Raw genomic sequence first — 26,966 nt, 5'->3', positions numbered from 1 at the left:
AAGGAAATGAGGGGGCTTATATTGAAACCCTTGACCCCTCTTCTCAGGAACAATTTCTCACATTTTTTAAGTCCATTAACTGACACCTTTATCGCCATGTAGTCTACTCTGCCCTAAAGATGTGGTGTCTCACATGTTGTTCTCTACCTGTTACCTGCCCATATTCACTATCATTTGAATATTATTTTTTGTGAAACTACTACTGACAACCACAAGCTCCCTCTATGGTACACCAGTCTATTTTTGTTATTGCTGTTCTCCATATGCCATTAATAAGATCTTTTCTTTACTATTCACACAGGGATATATATGATCGCCCCATACTAACTATGAAGATGCACTGTGAGTTTCCGGTCTTATAGTACTGCATAAAAGTCTGTACCCAGTCATATTTTGGACCTTGTTTCCCCATCTCATGTATTCCTCATGTTCTTAATTTTTCCCTGTTCATTTTATTTGTCTATTATGTGCAGGTTCGGATTTACCTGGATCTCAAAACATCTAATTTGGCTATAGGCTCTCATGTTTTGGATAGCCAATCAGATAAACCCAAACTTGCGATAAATTTGGTGAAAACAAACAAGCAAATAAGCTCCTGCACATCTCTAATTGTAATAGGTTCTCTTAAATATTTCTGTATACTATGTATGTCACAATCTTATTTTGTGATTTTCTTGCAATGTTATATTGAAAAACGAATAAAGGGGAATTTTGATGTCACCTCTAAAATCCTTTTTTCAGAGTCCATGGGGGTAGACAGGAATCACTATGGGTATAAGTGGTGAGTTGAGCCAGTGCTCCCTTGCCCCCACCCTAATGCTTCCAGTTTAGTTAAGAAGCACAAGGCATGTAGCAAGAGAAAGGAGAAGGAAGACCAACACGCACACACAGATAAAACATACATAATGATAGTGAAAGAGGAACTGGTAATAGAGCTAAACAACCCTGCAAGCCAGGTGCGTCAGGGTGGGTACCCCATGGACTCAGAGAAAAGTATTTTACAGGTAAGGACAAAAAAAAAAAAAATCACCTTTTCTATTACATCCATGGGGGACACAAGGATCACTATGGAACGTCTCAAAGTAATCTCCCAAACGGAGGGGATGCTCCTTGCTGTGCTGAGAACTCTACGCCCAAAACCACTGTTTCTGTCTTCATATATTCTGAGTGCCCTCACAACGTCCAAGAAGGCCTGTTCTAGAGAAGCATCAGGTATCAGAACCACAAACTCCTGATTGATGGTCAACTGGGATACAACCTTCGTAAAAGTACCTCAAATGCATCTGAAGGACAACTTGGTCAGGATGAAAAATAAAAGAAGAACGCCAAGACAAGGCCCTGAAATCCGACACTCACTGGGCTGAAGCAATCGGGAGGAGGAAAACCGCTTTCCACGAAAGCCAGCAAAAGGTCAACCGTATCAAGGGTTCAAAAGGGGCAGACTATAAAGCCCTCAGAACTAGAGACAAGTTCCACAGAAGAGAGGTCCACCGTGAGGCAGAGATGGTTCTGCAGAGCCTCCGGCAATTTGGCTAACGGAAAGAGATCATCCAAATAAGGCACTATTTGAACCCCCTTGCTTCTGAGATGTGCTGCCATGACATTCGTGAAAACACAAGGAGCCATGGAAAGTCCAAATCGCAAGTCCTGAAATTGGATGTCTTTCTCCTGAACTGCAAAACCTGAGAAATCTCGAAACATGAAGGTATCCGTTGACTGACTTGAGGCTCAATATGGGGCGGAACGATCTGTCCGGTTTCTGAACAAGAAAGAGGTTGGTGTAAAGGACCTGTGCCTTACTAAGTGGGGGCTGGGGGGGGGGGGGGGAGCAGGGATAAAAGCTGGGAGGCCAGGAGAGAGCAAATTAACTCTCAGAGCTTTGGCTTTGCTTTAATCCACCGGAAAGCCTGTGGGGGAAAAATAGGATTTTAATTATCTACCGGTAAATCCTTTTCTCATAGTCCATAAGGGATATTGGGGAATTAGTACAATAAGGTATAGACGGGGGTCCAAAGGAGCCAGTGCACATTAATTTCTTCAACTGGGTGTGCTGGCTCCTCCTTTCTATGCCCCCTTCCACAGGCAGTTATAGGTAAAATAGTGTCCGAAGGAGAAAGGACATACTTGAGAGAAGGAACATAACAATAATGAGTGGTGAGAGTCGCACACCAGCACACCAATAAAATAAAACAACCAGCAACGGCTGGTAACAAAACAGCAACAGCTGAACAGGTAACCATATAGGAGATAACCTGCAGAAAAAACGACAACGCACTGAGGCGGGCATCCAATGGCCCTCATTCAGAGTTGATCGCTCGCTGCAGTTTTTCGCAGCGCAGCGATCAGGTTACTACTGCGCATGCGTATGCACCGCAATGCGTACGCACATCGTACGGGTACAAACAGCATCGTTGCTGTGCAATGCTTCTAGCGATGAATCCATTCGCACAACCGATTGTAAGGAGATTGACAGGAAGAGGGCTTTCATGTGTGTCAATTTACCGTTTTCTGGGTGTGGTAGGGAAAACACAGGCAAATCCAGGTGTTTGCAGGGCGGGTGTCCGACGTCCATTCCGGGACCGGACAGGCTGAAGTGATCGCAAGGGCAGAGTAAGTCCAGGGCTACTCAGAAACTGCAAAACACTTTTTCGTTCCGCTTAGCTGCACAAGCGTTTGCACACTTTCAAAGCAAAAATACACTCCCCTAGAGGCGGCGACTATCTGATCGCTGCTCTGCAAAAAATAGCTAGCGAGCGATCAACTCAGAATGAGGGCCAATATCCCTTATGGACTACGAGAAAAAGGATTTACCAGTAGGTAATTAAAATCCTATTTTCTCTAGCATCCATAAGGGATATTGGGGAAATAGTACGATGGGGACAGCCCAGAGCTTCCAGAACGGGCAGGAATGTGCGGAGACATCTGTAGCACCGCCTGCCCAAATTGCTTATACACGATAAGGAAATACGACCAGCAGAAGCCAAGGCCAATAACATCACAGTCTTCCACGTGAGGTAATTGTCTTCTACCATCATCAGAGGTTCAAACCAGGAGGACTGTAGAAATTTCAACACTACATTCAAATCCCAGGGTGCCGTGGGCGGCACAAAAGGAGGTAGAATGTGAAGTACCCCTTGCAAGAAGCTCTGAACTTCTGTCAAAACTGCCAATTTCTTCTGGAAGAAAATGGAGACATCTGAAATCTGGACCTTAATGGAACCCAGATGTAAGCCGTAATCCACAACAGCCTGCAGGAAATGGACAAAACATCCCAAGTGGAACTCCGCAGGCGGATACACACATTCCTCGCACCAAGAGACATATCTTCTCCAGATATGAGGATAGTGATTAGACGTCACAAGTTTCCTGGCCTGAACCATGGTAGCAATAACCTTTTTGGAAAGGCTCCTGAGAGCTAGGATGTTCCGCTCAACCTCCATGCCATCAAACGAAGTCGCCGTAAATCCGGGTAGACGAACGGTCCTCGATGAAGATTTCTTCTCATTGGCAGAGGTCAAGGGTCTTCGACGGACATGTCTAGAAGATCCGCGTACCACGCCTTCTGGGGCCAATCTGGACTCCTGATTTGCTTTAGCACCCTTGGGAGCAATGGAATTGGAGGAAACAGGTAGACCAGCTGATAAGGCCAAGGTGACGTCAGTGCGTCTACTGCTCTCGCCTGAGGGTGCCTGGTTCATGAGCGATACCAACGAAGCTTCTTGTTGAGTCAGAAGCCATTACAGATGGGTCCACATTTATCTTGACCTTTAATAGGATTAACTGAGACTGGCCAGTCGGACTTAATCCCCTGCTGTAATGACTTAATCCCCTGATGTATTGTTCTCCGTATTGTATTGTAGTTGAGAACAATAGATGAAGGGTTTATGCTAATAAATCATGTTGTGACTAGGCACAGAAAACTAGTCAAGATAACGGTGGACCCATCTGTAAATCTATTTGTGGGCAGCCCCACCGGTCGATGATCTCCTGAAACACCTGATGGTGAAGCCCCCACTCTACCGGGTGGAGATCGTGACGACTCAGGAAGTCCGTGTCCCAGTTGTCTACTCCCGGAATGAAGATTGCGGACAGTGCTCTTGCATTTCTTTCTACCCAGAGGAGTATCATTGACACATCTCGCATCCAGGTCCTGCTGTTTGTCCCTCTTTGTCGAATGATAAACGCCACTGCCGTGGCGATATCCGACTGAACTGGGATCGCATGATCCCCGAGTAGAGGAAAGACCTGAATCAGAGCACTGCAGATCACCCAAAGTTCCAGAATGTTAACTGAAAGGAGGGCTTCGTGGGCTGACCACCTGCCCTGGAACTGAGCCCCCTGGGTGACAGCTCCCCATCCTCTCAGACTTGCATCCGTTGTAAGGAGGATCCAATCCTGAATCCCGAAACTTCGACCTTCCAGTAGGTTGGAGTACTGCAGCCACCACAGGAGGGAATCCTGGTCTGAAATGACAGCCGTATTATCCGGTGCATTTGAAGATGTGATCCGGACCACTTGCTCAGGAGATTCAATTGAAATGTTCTGGCATGGAACCTTCCAGCCATCTCCTGAAGTGTTCTCACTTTGTCCTCTGGGAGGAACACTTTCTGTGCCACAGTATCCAGCAACATTCCCAGGAACAGGAGCCGCTGAGTTGGGTCCAGGTGGGACTTCTGTAAATTGAGGATCCACCCATGGTGACAGTTGGATAGTGCAGTCTATATGGAACAATAACAGCTCCCTGGATCTCGCTTTTATCAAGAGATCGTCCAGATAAGGGACAACATTGACCCCCCTGGACCCGGAGTTGGAACATCATCTCTGCCATCACCTTTGTGAACACCCTTGGAGCTGTGGACAGGCCGAAGGGTAGCGCCTGGAACTGGTAGTGATCGTTCAGCAGGGCAAACCTCAGGTAAGCCTGGTGAGGTGGCCAAAATCGGAATATGAATATAGACGTTTTTATATCCAGGGAGCCCATGAACTCCCGTTCTTCCAGGCCTGCAATCACTGCTCGCAAGGATTCCATCTTGTACTTGAAAACCTTTAGGTAAGGGTTCAAGGATTTCAGATTCAAAATGGGCCTTAACGAACCGTCCGGTTTCGGTACCACTAACAGGTTGGAGTAGTAACCCTTTCCCTGATGTTGCAGTGGCACTGGAACAATGACTTGGGAAAGGGACAACTTTAGTATGCATGTGGCAGCGTAACTAGTGTATCCTCCAAAGCTGGTAAGCTTGATTTGAAAAATAGTTGGGGAGGAGCACCGTCAAACTCCAGCTTGTAGCCCTGAGAAATGATGTCCTTTACCCAGGTATCCTGGCAGGAGCTTTCTCAGATGTGGCTGAAGTGACGCAGCAGAGCTCCCACCTCAAGATCCCCTCGGGGAGTGTGGGCACCATCATGCTGAGGCCTTAGTGGAAGCTGAACTGGTGCTCTCCCGAGAACTTGCGATTGCTGGTTTTCTCGTCTTACCTCTGGTGCCTCTAGTCGCATTGGAGGCACCTCTGGCCCTAGATTTAGGACTGGGTAGACAGCCCTGGGTAGGAACGTCTAGCCGGCGGTGCCCCAGAGGGGAGAAACATGGATAACCCCGCAGTAACTTTAGAAATCCACGTATCCTATTCCACCTCGAAGAGCCAATACCCTGCGCTTGGACTCTGCGTCTGCTATCCACTGACCCAACCACAAAGCTCTGCGTGCTGACACTGCTTGGACTCTGCGTCTGCTATCCACTGACCCAACCACAAAGCTCTGCGTGCCAACACTGCCATAGCAATGGTCCTAGCATTAATGTTGCCTATCTCCTTGAGAGAGTCACACAGGACGTGTGCAGTGTCCTGAATGTGCTTTAGGAGAGTCACTGTAGTGACTAGAGACATATCCCCTGAGAGGCCCTCCTGAACTTGAGTAGCCCACGTATGAATGGCATGAGTCATCCAGCAACCTGCTATAACCGGTCTTTGTGATATACCTGCTGCTGTGTAGATCGAATTCAGTTCTATTTTTCTATCCCCAGGATCCATTATGGTAAAGGAGCCCAGAGTTGGCAGTACAGCCTTTTTAGATAGGCGAGACAGATAAGTTAACAGCCGGGGGTTCTTCACAGATTTTTCTGCCTTCAGGAGCAAATGGGAAAGAGTCAGAAACCGTTTTGACACTTGGTATTTTTTATCTGGATTTTTCCAGGCTAACTTAAACAGGTCATCTAACCCTGCAGAATCAGGGAAAGCGACACAGTTTGTTCTGTGTAAAGAAAAAAGACTGCTATGTCGCAGCGTCCTCTAGTGGGAGTTTTAACACGTCCCGTATAGCAAGAATGAGGGGTTCAATACCCTGTGTAGAAGGGGAATCCCCAGTAACAGGATCCAATTCCTCACCCTACTCATGTGTCTCCTCATGAGAGTCTGAGAATAAAAGCAGGTAACCCACGCTTTTGTGGTCCTGATCTAGAGAGGGGGTAGGGGGGGGGGGGGGGTTGTGGAACATCTGCCCTGGCAGCTAGGTCTACAACAGCCTGCTGCAGTTGTTGAGGTATTTGAGCATTAGCAGTGAGCTGAGAGGACACATCTGACTCATGGATTTTATAGCACCTAAACAAGAAGACCCTCCCCCCCCAGTCCCTTCACTGAGTTGTGAGGACTTGCTGCATTGTTCACATGATATGGAAATGGATGTAGAGGGAGAGAATCTGGTGTGACATACACTGCATAATTGGTGTTTTACCATGTGTACAGTAAACAGCACTTATATACACATACACACAGACAAGTAATACAATAGCAAGCCTGTCCTTACTGTATGTGAGAGGGAGACAGAGAGAAGGGAACAGCACCCCAAGCTAAACAGCCCCAGTGAGGCTGCAAGCTGTTATATCACAGTGTAACACCAGAGTATTAGTCCTTTTCAGGACACAGATTGCGTACAATAGTGCCTTTCCCCCTTTGCTACACCCCTGTACCAGTTTTCCAGCGTTATCCGAGTGCCTGCTGCTGCAGCTGTAAGCAGAGGAAGTTGCCAAAACGCAGCTGGTCCCGCTCTGAGGATGCTTCGCCCCCTGTAATGGCTCCAGAGCTTCAGTGATATTTATACTGGCAAAGTCTCCATATAAGTGTAAAACATCACAGCAAGTGTTCATTTTCCGTACCGCTGCTAGTGTACACAGGGGGGGCTATAGCGGATCCCCCAGGAGGGTCCCGTATGTCGCCCCCGCATCTTTGCCGCACCAAGAACCGGGGGACCCCCCTAGCGGGGCCCCCGGTTTGTGCTCACCACTGTCGTCACCTTCAGGCAATGTTAGGGGTGTGCAGCGTGCTGCGATTGTGACCGCTAAGGCGCATTGCCCTGCTGTACAACAACCTCTCAGAACGGTGGTCCTGCAGCGGGGAAGCGGCTCTGACACCTTACAGAGGCCGGTGACCATCCCTCCCCTAACTCCCACGGTGCAGGTATGCTGTTGCCCAAACAGCATACCGAAAATAAAAAGTTTTAAAAGAAACTGAAGAAAACTCTCTGGAGCTCCAGAGTGTGCATCCTCTCCTGAGGGCACTTTTTCTAAACTGCCTGTGGGAAGGGGCATAGAAGGGAGGAGCCAGCACACCCAACTGAAGAAATTAAAGTGCACCGGCTCTGTTGGACCCCGTCTATACCCCATCGTACTAATTCCCCAATATCCTTTATGGATGCGAGAGAGAAAAACTGGGCTAGAGGACGTTAATTAAAAGGTTAGAGAGTAAACCAGGGCTAGAAGTACAGCCAAGCGCTAGAAGTTGTCGACATCGGTGAAAAAGCAGAAAATGGCCTTCTACCCCTGGGAGTTCCCAGGCGAAGGCCCATCCAGTCAGGCAGGTAGCTTGTCAGTCAGCTTGGTATCGGGCAGACCAGGGCAGTTTGCCCCTGGACATCAAGCTCTTAGTGAAAGAGCTGTGGAATTCATTTTAAGACTGGCCCTTGACGGCAAAAGAAGTGAAGTGAAAAGTAGAAGTTCGCAACCTAGGTGCTGCCGCAGAAGGTAGAAAGCCTGTTTAGGAAGAAAGGTCTTCATGACAGCTGCGCAGGACAGCATCCCTGGGTGCTTTGCTTTTGGAAGGCATCTTAAAGTAGTCCAAGTAAATGTCCCCACACACCAAAGTATCTAAGGAAACAGCAGTGTTTAATTTTAAGGGGAGAGAACTGAATGTAAAAGTGCCACAAATATAGAAATAAGTGGGGCTATTACAATATTTAAGTAAATAAATAATGGTCGACTAAAGGGGCCCCCCTGAAACATGTGCCTTTGCTGCAAGCACCAAACTAAAACTGGAGGCCTGATCCTGGAGGCAGGGTATAGGGAGAGAGGGAGACGGTGCTGCTGGGTAAAGAAATGTAACTGTTTGGTTCCAAGCTCAGCTCACCACCTATAGCTTTAGTGGATCCCTGTGTCCTTGACGTATGTAAGATCAAAATACAGTAAAAAAATAAAGAGTCTTGATCATCTCCTAACCAAGGACTTGAGTTTCACAATAATCAATAGCAGATGGTAAGCTTGTGGACTTGAGATTTATTGGATATTTCCTCAGCAAAAGCTGTGCAACCAGTAATGGATGGCAACATTCAGGTACATTTATTCTGAGCAAAATTTCAACTGGATTTGTTTGCTAAACCCAAAATCATCACGGTCACTATTTGCCATATCTATATCTCCCAATTTACAAACTATTATGTTCTTCTTGGACTTAGTCAATTATGACAGACATGGAATTAGGACATATTCACTACGAGAGACTCCATTAACAATTTACCAAACATTTGCCACACTCCTGAATATGATTTCCACCCCAGCCAAGTAGAGTCAATGATTTTCTCATTTAAGGGATAAAAAGGAGGTAAGTGCAACATCAAGCACAAAACATAAATTAGACAAAACAAATATTGGTTCAGGTCACCTGAAAGTGAATGTTAGTCTTAATGCAAATACGCAATGATTCATAATTCACCTTAACATTGTGATCTTGAACGTTGTTGTCAGCAATAGCCTGCAGGAAGGTCTGGGAATGATCACTCATGGTCAGTCGATGTCCATACAGTCGAGATTTGTTTGGGGTAGTATTGCCTGGAGAGCTGGAATGGTCCTCATCTTTCTCTTCATTGTAACTGTAATGTATCTGACTGGTCTGGAGTCCCCCAGAAAATATAGAGGATTTCAACCACTCTATAAGAAACAATGAACTAATTTAAGATCAGTGCACATGTTTAAACAGAATAGTACTACTAAGCAGTTCCACAAAATATTACAATTTGTTTTGACGACTGGAGGTTTCAGGGACCAATTGGACTGATTGAATTGTGCACCTCAGGTAAGTTACTCTCAGAGTAAACTAAAATTAAATTAAAAGTTTGTAGGAACACTTCATAAAATAACTCCAGCCTTTCAGTTTTGTTTTTTTTTTAAATTAATTTTTTTTTTTTTTTTTTTTTACAGCTAAAGCTACGTACACACAAAGCGATTCTTTGGCAGAACAAATAAACGGCACAATTTTCTGCCTTTGAAAGGTGCCGATCTCAGCGCTACACATTAGGCAATTTTTCCCCATAAAGTTACCGATTTTCTGCCACATCATGCTGAATTTATATACAGTATATGTCTGCCCACAAGGAGGATGAGGTAATCAGGAAATATAATAGGAAATCTAGGCATATTATCGAGAATGGCCACACACTCCATAATATCTGGAGCTTTTGGACAATATCTTCTGGCAAGTCTGACAGCGAAGGAGAACGTTTCTGTCCTTTTTTGCCAAAATGATCATGCTTATGCACTACGCAATAAGCCAGGCGATCACCCGCTTATTGCCAAATTGACCCAATGTTGTTTAAGTGTGTACCCAAGCTTAACATTTGGATTCAGATAAAAAAAATGTTTTCTCATTCTTATGCTATTACACGGAGGTCATGGGTACCACGGTATGAATGAAATCAATGCACACATCATGAAGTCTGCATGATATCACTTTTAAACATAGTTACATATTTAGAACATTTTATCAGTTCATAAAACTTGCTTACTGGCGCATTCAATTTCCACAGAAGACAATGGTGTACTTAGTGAGAGGTAAGATGCATGAAGTCCAAGGAGCAAGCCTAAATTTCTTTCCGTATCCACAAGAGGAGAAGACAAACTGCTGAGGTCTGGTGCTGTAATCACTTCTTGATCAGGCTGTGCACAGTAAGAAACAAAAAAAACAATTTTAAGCGAAAAAAAAAAACAGGTTTCTAAACTGGAATGGGAGACCAAGCTAGCATGTTGACATTTGCAATTAACCACATAATTAATGTAATCTTATATAGGCAAATGTTCACTTGGAGAACTTTGTAGATTTCACTCATATGAAGCAGGACACTGGAAAAACAACCAACTCCAACTACTTTAGTTCTACAAGGAGAAAATAAATTACCCAAATACAAGCAGATAATCCTCACATTTCTGGATAAGCTTGTCTGTGGGTCCCCTAAAACCTCAGGGAAAGGAGAAGGGAAGGAATACCTTAGATCGGGGTTTCACCAGTGATACTAAGAAAATATTTTGAGAACAGTTCGTGCGCAATACTTATAGCAGCTGGTATTGTCTCAAATACTCCTAGAGGTTTCCTTCAACCCTCACCAACAAAGTGCACAACATAAGAAATATGGAGACTGAGACTTAACTAGCGCTTCTTATTCTTGCTGATGCTTATTCACAGGCTTCCATCACTCGTATTAGAAGTATCATGTAAATAAATATAAAGTGCATATAGTGAAATACCGTTTTAATAGCATACATATATGACACACATTTATTTAAAAATATCAAAGGTCAGGTATTTGTGCAAATATCTGCAAGCAGCAAGGAATGACAAACTAATTACCAGATCATTCAGAACTGTTTTTAGGCAGTTCTAAAAGTGCATGGGAGATGGTATAGGGATTTCCGGATAATCCCACCATACATGGATCTTACTGGATACTGGTCTTTAAGTCTTCTGACAAGCCTGAGGACGGACTTAAAGACCAGTATCCAGTAAGACGAGTGATGGAAGCCTGTGAATAAGCATCAGCAAGAATAAGAAGCGCTAGTTAAGTCTCAGTCTCCATATTTCTTATGTTGGGGTTTCACCAGTGTTCAAGTACAAAACTTATGGGTTTCTATAAATCATGTACAAGTGAGTAATTACTGTGTCAGTAATTATCCAACCTGCTTCCACGTACAAATATCCTCAAAAACACGAGAGTATGCAGTTAAGACCAGGTGACACTTCTTCAAACCTTGCCCACTGTCACCCAATCAACTACCACCCAAGAGGAACGACCAGAGTGTGTTATCAATTCAGGGAACGCGAGAACCTCTGCCACAAAACATGCATGCCAGAGTTCTGTCCATTGCCGAGATGTATGCCGTGGAGGCAGTTTTGTACATACCATTAAATTCCATCAGGGGACACTGGACCATGGGACATGCAAAAGTTGTTTGAGGGGACAGAAGGGCTTGCACTTATTCGACTAATAGCTTTTCTCCCCTACTACCCATGGTCTGTAGTACAACTTTAAAAGTAGGCCTAAACCAAGGCTGAACAACATAGTGTAACTTACAAATTAGCAAGAACCAACAAACCAAAAAATGAGCGTAAGGATGGGCACGCAATGTCCCCCAGATAAAATACACGAAAAGGATGTAACCAAGTACAAAAACATTCTTTTCTCATTTTTATGATCTATGGGACAATGGACCATGGAATGTGCAAAAGCCACCCATTGGGTAGAGTATGCTCAGAAAGACCTGACCACAATACGTTCCATTTGAAACTTGCATCCTTGGATGGGGAAACTGAAAACATTTGGCGAAGGTGTGGCGAAAGAACCAGGTAGCATGACACAACTGCTCTACAGAAGCCCCATTCCATGCAATCCACAAAGCACTCACCACCATAGTAGAGTGTGCAGACACCTGCTCAGGAGCTAGTTACCACACACTGGAGTGTGATTGGCAAGGACAGAGCAGATCCACAGTGCAATAATCTGCTTGCCAGCAAACCAACATGCTTAATCACAAAGTACCAGAAGGGAATCTGTGCACCGAAGCTAGGTATTTTCCAAATACAGGTCCAAATACAGGCGAATGGCCCGGACCACATCCAAAAAAGGCAAACGTTTCAAATCCTGGAAGGAGGACGGAAAACAGAAGAAAATATCCAGGTTAATGCTAAAAAGACTAAAACAGAGTGGAACAATAGAATTGCACGCAATACCATTGGATTCCCATGAAAGACTAGGGAAAGGTGAGATGAGAGAATAAAGCCCCAATCTGAAACACGGCGGGCTGATACAATGGCCATCAGAAAAATAAACCATATAGGTATGGATTCAGGAAAGGTGAAAAAGTAGTATAAGACCCTTTACTTTTGCACAACAGAACATAAATTATCCATACTCTGTGGTAGTTTCCAGCAGTTCACGACATGGTCTGTAGTCTGTACAATGCTGGAAGGGATGACTTTAGCAAAACTATTTAAACCAACTGAGAATAATCCAGGTGTAGAAACAGCATTTGATGCAACAGATCTGGATGCAAGGGTAGATACCAACAGGTACTCATGACCAGTTTGAGAACATAGGCATACCAAGATGCAGAGGTCAAAAACGTACCCCAGGCTGAAATTTAATTGAACAGTCCTGGCATCCACTGCAAAAGTGCTTGGATCCCTGGACCGGGCATAATACCAAGGAACATTGCAGATGTGGCAAGAGACAAGAAGGTACACCTCTGGGAGACCCCACTGCTTAACCAATTGGGTTTAGAACACCAGGAAAAGAGACCACACCCCTAGCACGATAGCAATTGTGCTGAGAATGTCCCCTTGTAAATGGTACACCCTTAGTATGAACACTGCTGATATTACTGAAACAAACACCTCTGCCCAAGAAAATATTTAAGCAACTTCCACAAATCGCTCTAGTCTGATGGTTGACATACGCCAACACTGTAACACTCTTATATTGGATCTGGACCGGGCAGCACGCAAGAATCAACTTGGATCTGGATACGGCAAGGTAAACGGTTTGGAACACCAACTTCATGGTACAGACCATTGCCGGGCAGCCTGACACTGCGTACCTCACCCAAAGAGAAAGGGTGCTGCCAGGAAAAACAAGCAAGATGGCAGCCCCCCCATCGGCAGTCAGCAAAGCTGTTGCCCTATTTCCCCTGCAGGAGTGCTGCGTTCAAGCGACAGTACTTACTCCAGAGCACTGGATCTCCCGATCTGTGCTGCAGGTACAGCACACATAGCCTACCTAGTAAAAGAAATAACATTTACAAATAAAAAGCTAAAACTAATCTAATGGCACTGGGATGCAGCCCAGCTTCTATAGGCACTAGAAAATAATGGGTTGCAGGGTGGACGAGTAACTGTCTTTAAAGTAATACTACTCTAAAAAGTGTCAGCTGCTACTGTGCCCTCGAGCAACCCAATGTCCACTGCTCCTCAAATCGGGACAAAGTATGCCAACAACAGAAACGTTGCATTTTACACAAAAAGACCTGCAACTGTCACATCACTTTCAAAAAGTGAAGCATTGCTACTTTGGAGTTGTCAGAACAAGGAGAATACCACTATCACCTGATGCACAAATCCAATCCAGTTGTAAAGCGCAACAAAATTTCCTGCGCTATATAGGAAATTGTAAATAAATTTAAAAAAAAACAAAAACAAAAAAACACAAAAACGAACACCTTGGACGGGATGTAATGAAAGTCAGTATTCAGAGGCCATGAGGGATGCCGGACAGAATTCAGATTTTTTTTTTTTAAAGGGGCAATATACAATACTAAACCATGCCTTGTACACGATTCCTTTTTTTTTATTTTTTAAACAATGAGTTTTTATTGAAATTGACCAAAAGCCACAGTACAGGGAAAGAGTCAAGTACAGCGTTTGACAGTGATCACATAGAAATCAGACATCAACAATGATGGTTAACGAGGGAGCAGTGAGATAAACAAACATTGGAATGCGAATACATAATATACAATGTTTCGTCAAATTATCAGTAGATAACACCACACAATGCTTCCAAAAGTATCATACTGAGTGGTCAACTTCTATTTTATTTTTATTACCAATATAAAGACAAAATACAAAAATAGGAGCATTGGAGATAGGATAAAAGGAAAGAAAAAAGATAAAGAAAGAAAAAAGAAAATTAAAGAGTAAAAAAGTATGCAAGGTTAGGAAGGGTGAGTTAAAAAAGGAGCAGATAAGTAAACGGGAGGATGGAGTTGGACATGGATATCAGCAGAGTCCGGGTATGGGTAAGGAACGAGTGAGATCCCCATGGGGACCAGATATTGTGAAAATGAGCCACTGTTTTATTCCGTAAACTAGTGATGTATTCCATATCAGCAATATAGTTAATCTTAGCAACAAGTGCGGTCAGGGAAGGTGCTTTCTGGTCTTTCAAGTGTTTAGCTATCAGGGATTTAGCCGCCACACAAAAGGGCATAAGGAGCTTATCATGGGTTCTGGGTATGTCGGGAATAGGGGCATGAAGCAAGGCTGTTACAGGAGAGAGCTCAATACTATGTCCAAGAGATTGGGCTATCAAAGCACAAACTAAGTTCCAGAAGGAGCGAACAAAGGTCCACAATATGTGTATAAAGGTGCCCTCCTCTCCGCAAAGTCTCCAGCATTGATTCGAGGTAGTGGGGAAGATCGAGTGAAGTCTGGAGGGAACTAGGTACCACCGGGTATATACTTTATAACCGGTTTCTCTAATCGCCAGACTAAAAGAAGCTGTAGCAATCCGCATTTTTATTTCTACCCACTGATCATCCTCTAGTGGTTGAGAGAGGTCTGTTTCCCAGGCGAATTCATGGGGTTCACTGATGGGGGGGAAATCAGGAGCCAAAATTGAGCTATATATTGTAGAGATGTTCTCCTTCCTGCCAATTGAGAGTAGACACATACATTCAAAGGAAGTCGGTGGTCTCAAAGATAAGATTTAAGTTGGGAGCTGAGAAAACTCAGAATTTGAATATAATGACATGAACACGGAACACCAAGGTGTTCTTGACATTCCCCAAAAGATTTTGGGGCCAATTGACCTTTAATATGGATAAATCTCGTAATACCACAGGAGTGCCACGGAACTGCCATGTTCCGATCACAACCTGGGGGAAAGGCCAGGTGGTCCCAAATTGGTGTGAGAGGGGAGGGATATATGTTGAGAGTTTATGGGTGGTGCGATGTTTATCCCACAGCCCAAGGGTGAATTTAACAGTGGGAATTAAATAAACCGAGGCTGGTGTGCATGACTTGGGGAGCTAGAGAAGGGAATTCTATTCTATTTCTCGTAGTCCGTAGTGGATGCTGGGGACTCCGAAAGGACCATGGGGAATAGCGGCTCCGCAGGAGACAGGGCACAAAATAAAAGCTTAAGGATCAGGTGGTGTGCACTGGCTCCTCCCCCTATGACCCTCCTCCAAGCCTCAGTTAGGATACTGTGCCCGGACGAGCGTACATAATAAGGAAGGATATTGAATCCCGGGTAAGACTCATACCAGCCACACCAATCACACCGTACAACTTGTGATCTGAACCCAGTTAACAGTATGATAAACGCAAAGGAGCCTCTGAAAAGATGGCTCACAACAATAATAACCCGAATTTTTGTAACAATAACTATATACAAGTATTGCAGACAATCCGCACTAGGGATGGGCGCCCAGCATCCACTACGGACTACGAGAAATAGATTTATCGGTAAGTAAAATCTTATTTTCTCTGACGTCCTAGTGGATGCTGGGACTCCGTCAGGACCATGGGGATTATACCAAAGCTCCCAAACGGGCGGGAGAGTGCGGATGACTCTGCAGCACCGAATGAGAGAACTCCAGGTCCTCCTCAGCCAGGGTATCAAATTTGTAGAATTTAGCAAACGTGTTTGCCCCTGACCAAGTAGCTGCTCGGCAAAGTTGTAAAGCCGAGACCCCTCGGGCAGCCGCCCAAGATGAGCCCACTTTCCTTGTGGAATGGGCTTTTACTGATTTTGGCTGTGGCAATCCTGCCACAGAATGTGCAAGCTGAATTGTACTACAAATCCAACGAGCAATCGTCTGCTTAGAAGCAGGAGCACCCAGCTTGTTGGGTGCATACAGGATAAACAGCGAGTCAGATTTTCTGACTCCAGCCGTCCTGGAAACATATATTTTCAAGGCCCTGACAACGTCAAGCAACTTAGAGTCCTCTAAGTCCCTGGTAGCCGCAGGTACCACAATAGGTTGGTTCATGTGAAATGCAGAAACCACCTTAGGTAGAAATTGAGGACGAGTCCTCAATTCCGCCCTGTCAGAATGAAAAATTAAGTAAGGGCTTTTATATGATAAAGCCGCCAATTCTGACACACGCCTGGCTGAAGCCAAGGCTAACAGCATCGACACCTTCCATGTGAGATATTTTAAGTCCACAGTGGAAAGTGGTTCAAACCAACGTGACTTTAGAAAACTCAACACCACATTGAGATCCCAAGGTGCCACTGGAGGCACAAAAGGAGGCTGTATGTGCAGCACCCCTTTTACAAATGTCTGAACTTCAGGTACTGAAGCCAGTTCTTTCTGGAAGAAAATCGACAGGGCCGAAATTTGAACCTTAATGGACCCTAATTTTAGGCCCATAGACAGTCCTGTTTGCAGGAAATGAAGGAAACGACCCAGTTGAAATTCCTCTGTAGGGGCCTTCTTGGCCTCACACCACGCAACATATTTACGCCAAATGCGGTGATAATGTTTTGCGGTTACGTCCTTCCTGGCTTTGACCAGAGTAGGAATGACTTCTTCTGGAATGCCTTTTTCCCTCAGGATCCGGCGTTCAACCGCCATGCCGTCAAACGCAGCCGCGGTAAGTCTTGGAACAGACAAGGCCCCTGCAGTAGCAGGTCCTTTCTTAGAGGTCGAGGCCACGGTTCGTCCGTGAGCATCTCTTGAAGTTCCGGGTACCAAGTCCTTCTTGGCCAATCCGGAACCACGAGTATAGTTCTTACTCCTCTCCTTCTTATGATTCTCAGTACTTTTGGTATGAGAGGCAGAGGAGGGAACACATACACTGACTGGTACACCCACGGCGTTACCAGAGCGTCCACTGCTATTGCCTGAGGGTCCCTTGACCTGGCGCAATATCTGTCCAGTTTTTTGTTTAGACGTGACGCCATCATGTCCACCTTTGGTTTTTCCCAACGGTTTACAATCAGGTGGAAGACTTCTGGGTGAAGTCCCCACTCTCCCGGGTGAAGGTCGTGTCTGCTGAGGAAGTCTGCTTCCCAGTTGTCCACTCCCGGAATGAACACTGCTGACAGTGCTATCACATGATTTTCCGCACAGCGAAGAATCCTTGCAGCTTCTGCCATTGCCCTCCTGCTTCTCGTGCCGCCCTGTCTGTTTACGTGGGCGACTGACGTGATGTTGTCCGATTGGATCAACACCGCCTGACCCTGAAGCAGAGGTTTTGCTTGACTTAGGGCATTGTAAATGGCCCTTAGTTCCAGAATGTTTATATGAAGAGATGTTTCCATGCTTGACCACAAGCCCTGGAAATTCCTTCCCTGTGTGACTGCTCCCCAGCCTCTCAGGCTGGCATCCGTGGTTACCAGGATCCAATCCTGAATGCCAAATCTGCGGCCCTCTAGTAGATGAGCACTCTGCAGCCACCACAGGAGAGACACCCTTGTCCTTGGCGACAGGGTTATCCGCTGATGCATCTGCAGATGCGATCCGGACCATTTGTCCAGTAGATCCCACTGAAACGTTCTTGCATGGAATCTTCCGAATGGAATCGCTTCGTAAGAAGCCACCATTTTTCCCATGACCCTCGTGCACTGATGCACTGAGACCTGGCCTGGTTTTAGGAGGTTCCTGACTAGCTCGGATAACTCCCTGGCCTTCTCCTCCGGGAGAAACACCTTCTTCTGGACTGTGTCCAGAATCATTCCTAGGAACAGTAGACGTGTCGTTGGAATCAGCTGCGATTTTGGAATATTTAGAATCCACCCGTGCTGACGTAACACTACCTGAGATAGTGCTACTCCGACTTCTAACTGTTCCCTGGATCTTGCCCTTATCAGGAGATCGTCCAAGTAAGGGATAATTAAAATGCCTTTTCTTCGTAGAAGAATCATCATTTCGGCCATTACCTTGGTAAAGACCCGAGGTGCCGTGGACAATCCAAACGGCAGCGTCTGAAACTGATAATGACAGTTTTGTACTACAAACCTGAGGTACCCTTGGTGAGAAGGGTATATTGGGACGTGGAGATAAGCATCTTTGATGTCCAGAGACACCATATAGTCCCCTTCTTCCAGGTTCGCTATCACTGCTCTGAGTGACTCCATCTTGAATTTGAACCTTTTTATGTAAGTGTTCAAGGATTTCAGATTTAAAATTGGTCTCACCGAGCCGTCCGGCTTCGGTACCACAAACAGCGTGGAATAATACCCCTTTCCTTGTTGCAGGAGGGGTACCTTGATTATCACCTGCTGGGAATACAGCTTGTGAATGGCTTCCAAAACTGCCTCCCTGTCGGAGGGAGACTTTGGTAAAGCAGACTTCAGGAACCGACGAGGGGGAAACGCCTCGAATTCCAGTTTGTACCCCTGCGATACTACCTGTAGAATCCAGGGATCCACTTGCGAGTGAGCCCACTGCGCGTTGAAATTCTTGAGACGGGCCCCCACCATATCTGAGTCTGCTTGTAAAGCCCCAGCGTCATGCTGAAGACTTGGCAGAAGCAGGGGAGGGCTTCTGCTCCTGGGAAGCGGCTGCATGGTGCAGTCTTTTTCCTCTTCCTCTGCCCCGGGGCAGAAAGGAGTGGCCTTTTGCTCGCTTGTACTTATGGGAACGAAAGGACTGAGTTTGAAAAGACGGTGTCTTTTTCTGCTGATGTGAAGTGACCTGGGGTAAAAAGGTGGATTTTCCAGCCGTTGCCGTGGCCACCAGGTCCGATAGACCAGCCCCAAATAACTCCTCCCCTTTATACGGCAATACTTCCATGTGCCGTTTGGAATCCGCATCCCCTGACCACTGTCGCGTCCATAACGCTCTTCTGGCAGAGATGGACATAGCACTTACTCTTGATGCCAGGGTGCAAATATCCCTCTGTGCATCACGCATATATAGTAATGCATCCTTTAAATGTTCTATAGTTAACAAAATATTGTCCCTATCCAGGGTATCAATATTCTCAGTCAGGGAATCCGACCATGCGACTCCAGCACTGCACATCCAGGCTGAGGCGATTGCTGGTCGCAGTATAACACCAGTATGTGTGTATATACTTTTTAGGATATTTTCCAGCCTTCTATCAGCTGGTTCTTTGAGGGTGGCCGTATCAGGAGACGGTAACGCTACTTGTTTAGATAAACGTGTGAGCGCCTTATCTACCCTAGGGGGTGTTTCCCAACGCGCCCTAACCTCTGGCGGGAAGGGATATAATGCTAATAATTTTTTAGAAATTAGCTGTTTTTTATCGGGGGAAACCCACGCTTTATCACACACCTCATTTATTTCCTCTGACTCCGGAAAAACTATTGGTAGTTTTTTCACACCCCACATAATACCCTTCTTTGTGGTACTTGTAGTGTCAGAAAGGTTCAATGCCTCTTTCATTGCCGTGATCATGTAACGTGTGGCCCTACTGGACATTACGTTTGTCTCGTCACCGTCGACACTAGACTCAGTATCTGTGTCAGGGTCTGTGTCGACCCACTGAGGTAACGGGCGTTTTAGCGCCCCTGACGGTGTCTGAGACGCCTGGACAGGCACTAATTGATTTGCCGGCTGTCTCATGTCGTCAACAGTTTTTTGCAAATTGCCGACATTATCACTTAATTGTTTAAATACAATCATCCAGTCAGGTGTCGACTCCCTAGGGGGTGACATCACCAACACAGGCAACTGCTCCGCCTCCACATCATTTTCCTCCTCATACATGTCGACACACGCGTACCGACACACAGCACACACACCGGGAATGCTCTGATAGAGGACAGGACCCCACTTAGCCCTTTGGAGAGACAGAGGGAGAGTCTGCCAGCACACACCCAGCGCTATATATATATATATATACAGGGATAACCTTATATAAGTGTTATTCCCTTATAGCTGCTGTTATTATCGTTATTTGCTGCCAAAAATGCCCCCCCTTCTCTTTTTTACCCTGATTCTGAAGCAGGACTGCAGGGGAGAGTCAGGGAGCCGTCCTTCCAGCGGAGCTGTGAGGGAAAATGGCGCTTGTGTGCTGAGGAGATAGGCTCCGCCCCTTCACGACGTCCTTATCTCCCGCTTTTTTGTGTAAAAATGGCAGGGGTTAAAATACATCCATATAGCCCAGGAGCTATATGTGATGTATTCTTTTTGCCACCTAAGGTATATACTGTTATATTGCGTCTCAGGGCTTTCCCCCCTAGCGCCCTGCACCCTCAGTGACCGGAGTGTGAAGTGTGCTGAGAGCAATGGCGCACAGCTGCGGTGCTGTGCGCTACCTTAGTCTGAAGACAGGATGTCTTCTGCCGCCGATTTCACCGGACCTCTTCGTCTCTTCTGGCTCTGTAAGGGGGACGGCGGCGCGGCTCCGGTGACCCATCCAGGCTGAACCTGTGATCGTCCCTCTGGAGCTAATGTCCAGTAGCCTAAGAAACCCGATCCACTCTGCACTCAGGTGAGTCCGTTTCTTCTCCCCTTAGTCCCACGATGCAGTGAGCCTGTTGCCAGCAGGACTCACTGAAAATAAAAAAACCTAAACTAAACTTTTATTCTAAGCAGCTCAGGAGAGCCACCTAGATTGCACCCTTCTCGGCCGGGCACAAAAATCTAACTAAGGCTTGGAGGAGGGTCATAGGGGGAGGAGCCAGTGCACACCACCTGATCCTTAAGCTTTTATTTTGTGCCCTGTCTCCTGCGGAGCCGCTATTCCCCATGGTCCTTACGGAGTCCCAGCATCCACTAGGACGTCAGAGAAAAAAAGTTTTCCACCCATTTCTTAACCAAAGGTGGTAAATGCCAAGATATAACGTGCTTAAATTGGCATGAATTAAAGTACGCTTGTAGATTAGGGTAGCCCAATCCACCAGATGATACACACTTAGTCAGAATTGTATGTCTAATACGGGGGGCTTACGATTAGCCCAAACAAATTTGTGACAGTTTCTGTAGGGAAGCTAAAGTTGCCCGGGACACCAAGATTGGGATAGTTTGGAACAAGTATAAAATGCGAGGAAGTTCATTTTAGGGGCGTTAATCCTGCCTATCCAGGAGATAATAGGATTTTGGTACTTACCAGGTAAATCCTTTTCTTTGAATCCATAGGGGGCACTGGAGTACTCTTGGGATATGGACGGTTCCACAGGAACTAGGCACTGAATAAATTTAAATTTGAGACTACTTCTCCCCTCCATATCCCAGAGTACCTCAGTGTTTTTTTACTGAGCCGAACAGAAGCTATAGAGGTTGACAATGGAGAATTACATATAACAAAACGGACAACAATAAAGTTGACACATAACGTTACTGACAACCAACAGTTGAAACCAAATCCGACAGAACATGCTAATTTGAAGTAGTCGGTGAGAGTGTGTTACCATAAGATTCTCTGAACCTACCACAACCAGGTAAAACTGCTCTGGGTGGGCGTCCAGTGACCCCTATGGATTCAAAGAAAAGGATTTACCTGGTAAGTACCAAAATCCTATTTTCTTTTTCATCCACTAGGGGTCACTGGAGCACTCTTGGGACGTACCAAAGTTTTCCCCCGTGGGCGGGAGAGCTGTTTGGCACCTGTAACACTAGACGGCCAAAGCTAGATGCTGATGCCGCAAAAGTATCAAACTTGTAAAAGCTCACAACGTGTGCACTGAAGACCATGTAGCCGCACGGCAAAGCTGTGTCGTAGAAGCTCCACGACCAGCTGCCCATGACGTTCCCACAGAACGTGTGGAATGAGCTGTTACTGATGTAGGCGGCTGTAACCTAGCATGAAGGTAAGCCTGACATATGGTCAGTTTTATCCATCTGGACAAGGTCTGCTTAGAAGCTGGCCAACCAATCTTGGCCGCATCATAGAGGATAAACAACGTATCCGTCTTACGAACTGTAGACGTTCGGGATACATAAACGCGTAGTGCGCGTACCACATCCAAGATTCCAGAATCTCCTGTTAACACAGGAACTACTATTGGTTGATTGATGTGAAAAGAGGACACTACTTTTGATAGGAAAGCGGGATTCGTCTGAAGTTCTGCTCTATCATCATGAAACACTAAATACGGTGGCTTGCATGACAAGGCACCCAAATCTGAAACACGCCCTGCCGAAGCTAAGGCTAGGAGAAAAAAAAGAATTTACTCACCGGTAATTCTATTTCTCGTAGTCCGTAGTGGATGCTGGGAACTCCGTAAGGACCATGGGGAATAGCGGGCTCCGAAGGAGGCTGGGCACTCTAGAAAGATTTATGACTACCTGGTGTGCACTGGCTCCTCCCACTATGACCCTCCTCCAAGCCTCAGTTAGGACACTGTGCCCGGACGAGCTGACATAATAAGGAAGGATTTTGAATCCCGGGTAAGACTCATACCAGCCACACCAATCACACCGTACAACTCGTGATACTAGATCCAGTTTGACAGTATGAAAACAACTGAGCCTCTCAACAGATGGCTCAACAATAACCCTTTAGTTATCAATAACTATTTACAAGTATTGCAGGCAATCCGCACTTGGGATGGGCGCCCAGCATCCACTACGGACTACGAGAAATAGAATTACCGGTGAGTAAATTCTTATTTTCTCTGACGTCCTAGTGGATGCTGGGAACTCCGTAAGGACCATGGGGATTATACCAAAGCTCCCAAACGGGTGGGAGAGTGCGGATGACTCTGCAGCACCGAATGAGAGAACTCCAGGTCCTCCTCAGCCAGGGTATCAAATTTGTAGAATTTTGCAAACGTGTTTGCCCCTGACCAAGTAGCTGCTCGGCAAAGTTGTAAAGCCGAGACCCCTCGGGCAGCCGCCCAAGATGAGCCCACCTTCCTTGTGGAATGGGCATTTACAGATTTTGGCTGTGGCAGGCCTGCCACAGAATGTGCAAGCTGAATTGTACTACAAATCCAGCGAGCAATAGTCTGCTTAGAAGCAGGAGCACCCAGCTTGTTGGGTGCATACAGGATAAACAGCGAGTCAGATTTTCTGACTCCAGCCGTCCTGGAAACATATATTTTCAGGGCCCTGACAACGTCTAGCAACTTGGAGTCCTCCAAGTCCCTAGTAGCCGCAGGCACCACAATAGGCTGGTTCAGGTGAAACGCTGACACCACCTTAGGGAGAAACTGGGGACGAGTCCTCAATTCTGCCCTATCCATATGGAAAATCAGATAAGGGCTTTTACATGATAAAGCCGCCAATTCTGACACTCGCCTGGCTGAAGCCAAGGCCAATAACATGACCACTTTCCACGTGAGATATTTCAGATCCACGGTTTTTAGTGTCTCAAACCAATGTGATTTTAAGAAACTCAACACCACGTTGAGATCCCAAGGTGCCACAGGAGGCACAAACGGGGGCTGAATATGCAGCACTCCTCTCACAAATGTCTGAACTTCAGGTACTGAAGCTAGTTCTTTTTGAAAGAAAATCGACAGAGCCGAGATCTGTACTTTAATGGAGCCTAGTTTTAGGCCCATATTCACTCCTGCTTGCAGGAAATGTAGAAATCGACCTAGTTGAAATTCCTCTGTTGGGGCCTTTTCGGCCTCACACCATGCAACATATTTCCGCCATATGCGGTGATAATGATTTGCCGTAACATCTTTCCTGGCTTTAATAAGCGTAGGAATGACTTCCTCCGGAATGCCCTTTTCCTTCAGGATCCGGCGTTCAACCGCCATGCCGTCAAACGCAGCCGCGGTAAGTCTTGGAACAGACAGGGCCCCTGCTGTAGCAGGTCTTGTCTGAGCGGCAGAGGCCACGGGTCCTCTGAGATCATCTCTTGAAGTTACGGGTACCACGCTCGTCTTGGCCAATCCGGAACCACGAGAATTGTGTTTACTCCTCGCTTTCTTATTATTCTCAATACCTTTGGTACGAGAGGCAGAGGAGGGAACACACAAACCGACTGGTACACCCACGGTGTCACTAGAGCGTCCACAGCTATCGCCTGAGGGTCCCTTGACCTGGCGCAATATCTTTTTAACTTTTTGTTGAGGCGGGACGCCAGCATGTCCACCTGTGGTTTTTCCCAACGGTTTACCAGCATCTGGAAGACTTCTGGATGAAGTCCCCACTCTCCCGGGTGGAGGTCGTGTCTGCTGAGGAAGTCTGCTTCCCAGTTGTCCACTCCCGGAATGAACACTGCTGACAGAGCTAGTACATGATTCTCCGCCCATCGGAGAATTCTTGTGGCTTCTGCCATTGCCATCCTGCTTCTTGTGCCGCCGTGTCGATTTACATGGGCGACTGCCGTGATGTTGTCTGACTGGATCAGCACCGGCTGGTGTAGGAGCAGGGATTTTGCTTGACTTAGGGCATTGTAAATGGCCCTTAGTTCCAGAATATTTATGTGAAGGGAAGTCTCCTGACTCGACCATAGTCCTTGGAAGTTTCTTCCCCGTGTGACTGCCCCCCAACCTCGAAGGCTGGCATCCGTGGTCACCAGGACCCAGTCCTGTATGCCGAACCTGCGGCCCTCTAGAAGATGGGCACTCTGCAGCCACCACAGTAGAGACACCCTGGTTCTTGGAGACAGGGTTATTAAGCGATGCATCTGAAGATGCGATCCGGACCATTTGTCCAACAGGTCCCACTGAAAGATTCTGGCATGGAACCTGCCGAAGGGAATTGCTTCGTAAGAAGCTACCATCTTTCCCAGGACCCGCGTGCAGTGATGCACCGATACCTGTTTTGGTTTCAGGAGGTCTCTGACTAGAGATGACAACTCCCTGGCTTTCTCCTCCGGGAGAAACACTTTTTTCTTGACTGTATCCAGAATCATACCCAGGAACAATAGACGTGTCGTCGGAACCAGCTGTGACTTTAGGATATTCAGAATCCAGCCGTGCTGGTGCAGCACTTCCTGAGATAGTGCTACTCCCACCAACAACTGTTCCTTGGACCTCGCCTTTATTAGGAGATCGTCCAAGTACGGGATAATTAAAACTCCCTTTTTTCGAAGGAGTATCATCATTTCCGCCATAACCTTGGTAAATACCCTCGGTGCCGTGGACAGTCCAAACGGCAGCGTCTGGAATTGGTAATGGCAATCCTGTACCACAAATCTGAGGTACTCCTGGTGAGGATGGTAAATGGGGACATGCAAGTAAGCATCCTTGATGTCCAGGGATACCATGTAATCCCCCTCGTCCAGGCTTGCAATAACCGCCCTGAGCGATTCCATCTTGAACTTGAATTTTTTTATGTATGTGTTCAAGGATTTCAAATTTAAAATGGGTCTCACCGAACCGTCCGGTTTCGGCACCACAAATAGTGTGGAGTAGTAACCCCGGCCTTGTTGAAGTAGGGGTACCTTGATTATCACCTGCTGGGAATACAGCTTGTGAATTGCCGCTAGTACCGCCTCCCTGTCTGAGGGAGCAATCGGCAAGGCAGACTTTAGGAAACGGTGGGGTGGAGACGCCTCGAATTCCAGTTTGTACCCCTGAGATACTATTTGAAGGATCCAGGGATCTACCTGTGAGCGAGCCCACTGATCGCTGAAATTCTTGAGGCGGCCCCCCACCGCACCTGGCTCCGCCTGTGGAGCCCAATCGTCATGCGGCGGACTTGGAAGAAGAAGCGGGGGAGGACTTTTGCTCCTGGGAACCTGCTGTTTGTTGCAGCCTTTTTCCCCTACCTCTACCTCTGGACAGAAAAGACCCGCTTTTTCCACGCTTGTTTTTCTGGGTCCGAAAGGACTGACCCTGATAAAACGGCGCCTTCTTAGGCTGTGAGGGGACATGGGGCAAAAATGCTGACTTCCCAGACGTTGCTGTGGAAACTAGGTCCGAGAGACCATCCCCAAATAATTCCTCACCCTTATAAGGCAAAACTTCCATGTGCCTTTTAGAATCTGCATCTCCTGTCCACTGGCGAGTCCATAAGCCTCTCCTAGCAGAAATGCACAAAGCACTTACTTTAGATGCCAGCCGGCAGATTTCCCTCTGTGCATCTCTCATATATAAGACTGAGTCTTTGATATGGTCTATGGTTAGCAGAATCGTGTCTCTGTCTAGTGTGTCAATATTTTCTGACAGTTTATCTGACCAGGCAGCGGCAGCACTGCACATCCATGCTGACGCAATAGCTGGCCTAAGTATAATGCCTGAGTGTGTGTATACAGACTTCAGGATCGCCTCCTGCTTTCTATCAGCAGGTTCCTTGAGGGCGGCCGTATCCGGAGACGGTAGTGCCACCTTTTTAGACAAACGTGTGAGCGCTTTATCCACCCTAGGAGGTGTTTCCCAACGTGACCTATCCTCTGGCGGGAAAGGGAACGCCATTAGTACCTTCTTAGGAATTACCAATTTTTTATCAGGGAAAGCCCACGCTTCTTCACACACTTCATTTAATTCATCTGATGGGGGAAAAACTACGGGTAGTTTTTTCTCCCCAAACATAATACCCTTTTTAGTGGTACCTGTATTTATATCAGAAATGTGTAACACCTCTTTCATTGCCTCAATCATGCAGTGAATGGCCTTAGTGGGCATCAGATTAGACTCATCGTCGTCGACACTGGTGTCAGTATCAGTGTCGACATCTGCGCCTGCGATCTGAGGTAGCGGGCGTTTTAGAGCCCCTGATGACCTTTGAGACGCCTGGACAGGCACGAGCTGAGAAGTCGGCTGTCCCACATTTGGCATGTCGTCAAATTTCTTATGTAAGGAGTCTATACGTGCACTCATTTCTTTCCATAAGCTCA

At 46.4% G+C, this 26,966-nt stretch overlaps 1 protein-coding gene across 10 annotated transcripts in view; it reads right to left on the bottom strand.

Annotated features, from left to right (window-relative positions):
• The window catches only part of HERC2 (HECT and RLD domain containing E3 ubiquitin protein ligase 2), a 618,496-nt gene that overhangs the window by 349,275 nt on the left and 242,255 nt on the right, over positions 1-26,966 (bottom strand). For all 10 annotated transcript variants that reach the window (XM_063953293.1, XM_063953292.1, XM_063953291.1 and 7 more), the window contains 2 exons: positions 10,045-10,195; positions 8,976-9,190 (listed from right to left, as the gene is read on the bottom strand). In XM_063953293.1, the coding sequence (XP_063809363.1) occupies positions 8,976-9,190; positions 10,045-10,195 (366 nt within the window). The remainder of the gene's footprint in view (positions 1-8,975; positions 9,191-10,044; positions 10,196-26,966) is intronic.

This window comes from Pseudophryne corroboree, chromosome 2 (assembly GCF_028390025.1).
Source record: "Pseudophryne corroboree isolate aPseCor3 chromosome 2, aPseCor3.hap2, whole genome shotgun sequence".
Taxonomy (NCBI): Eukaryota; Metazoa; Chordata; class Amphibia; order Anura; family Myobatrachidae; genus Pseudophryne; species Pseudophryne corroboree.
This window is presented reverse-complemented; position numbering and strand designations above follow the sequence as displayed.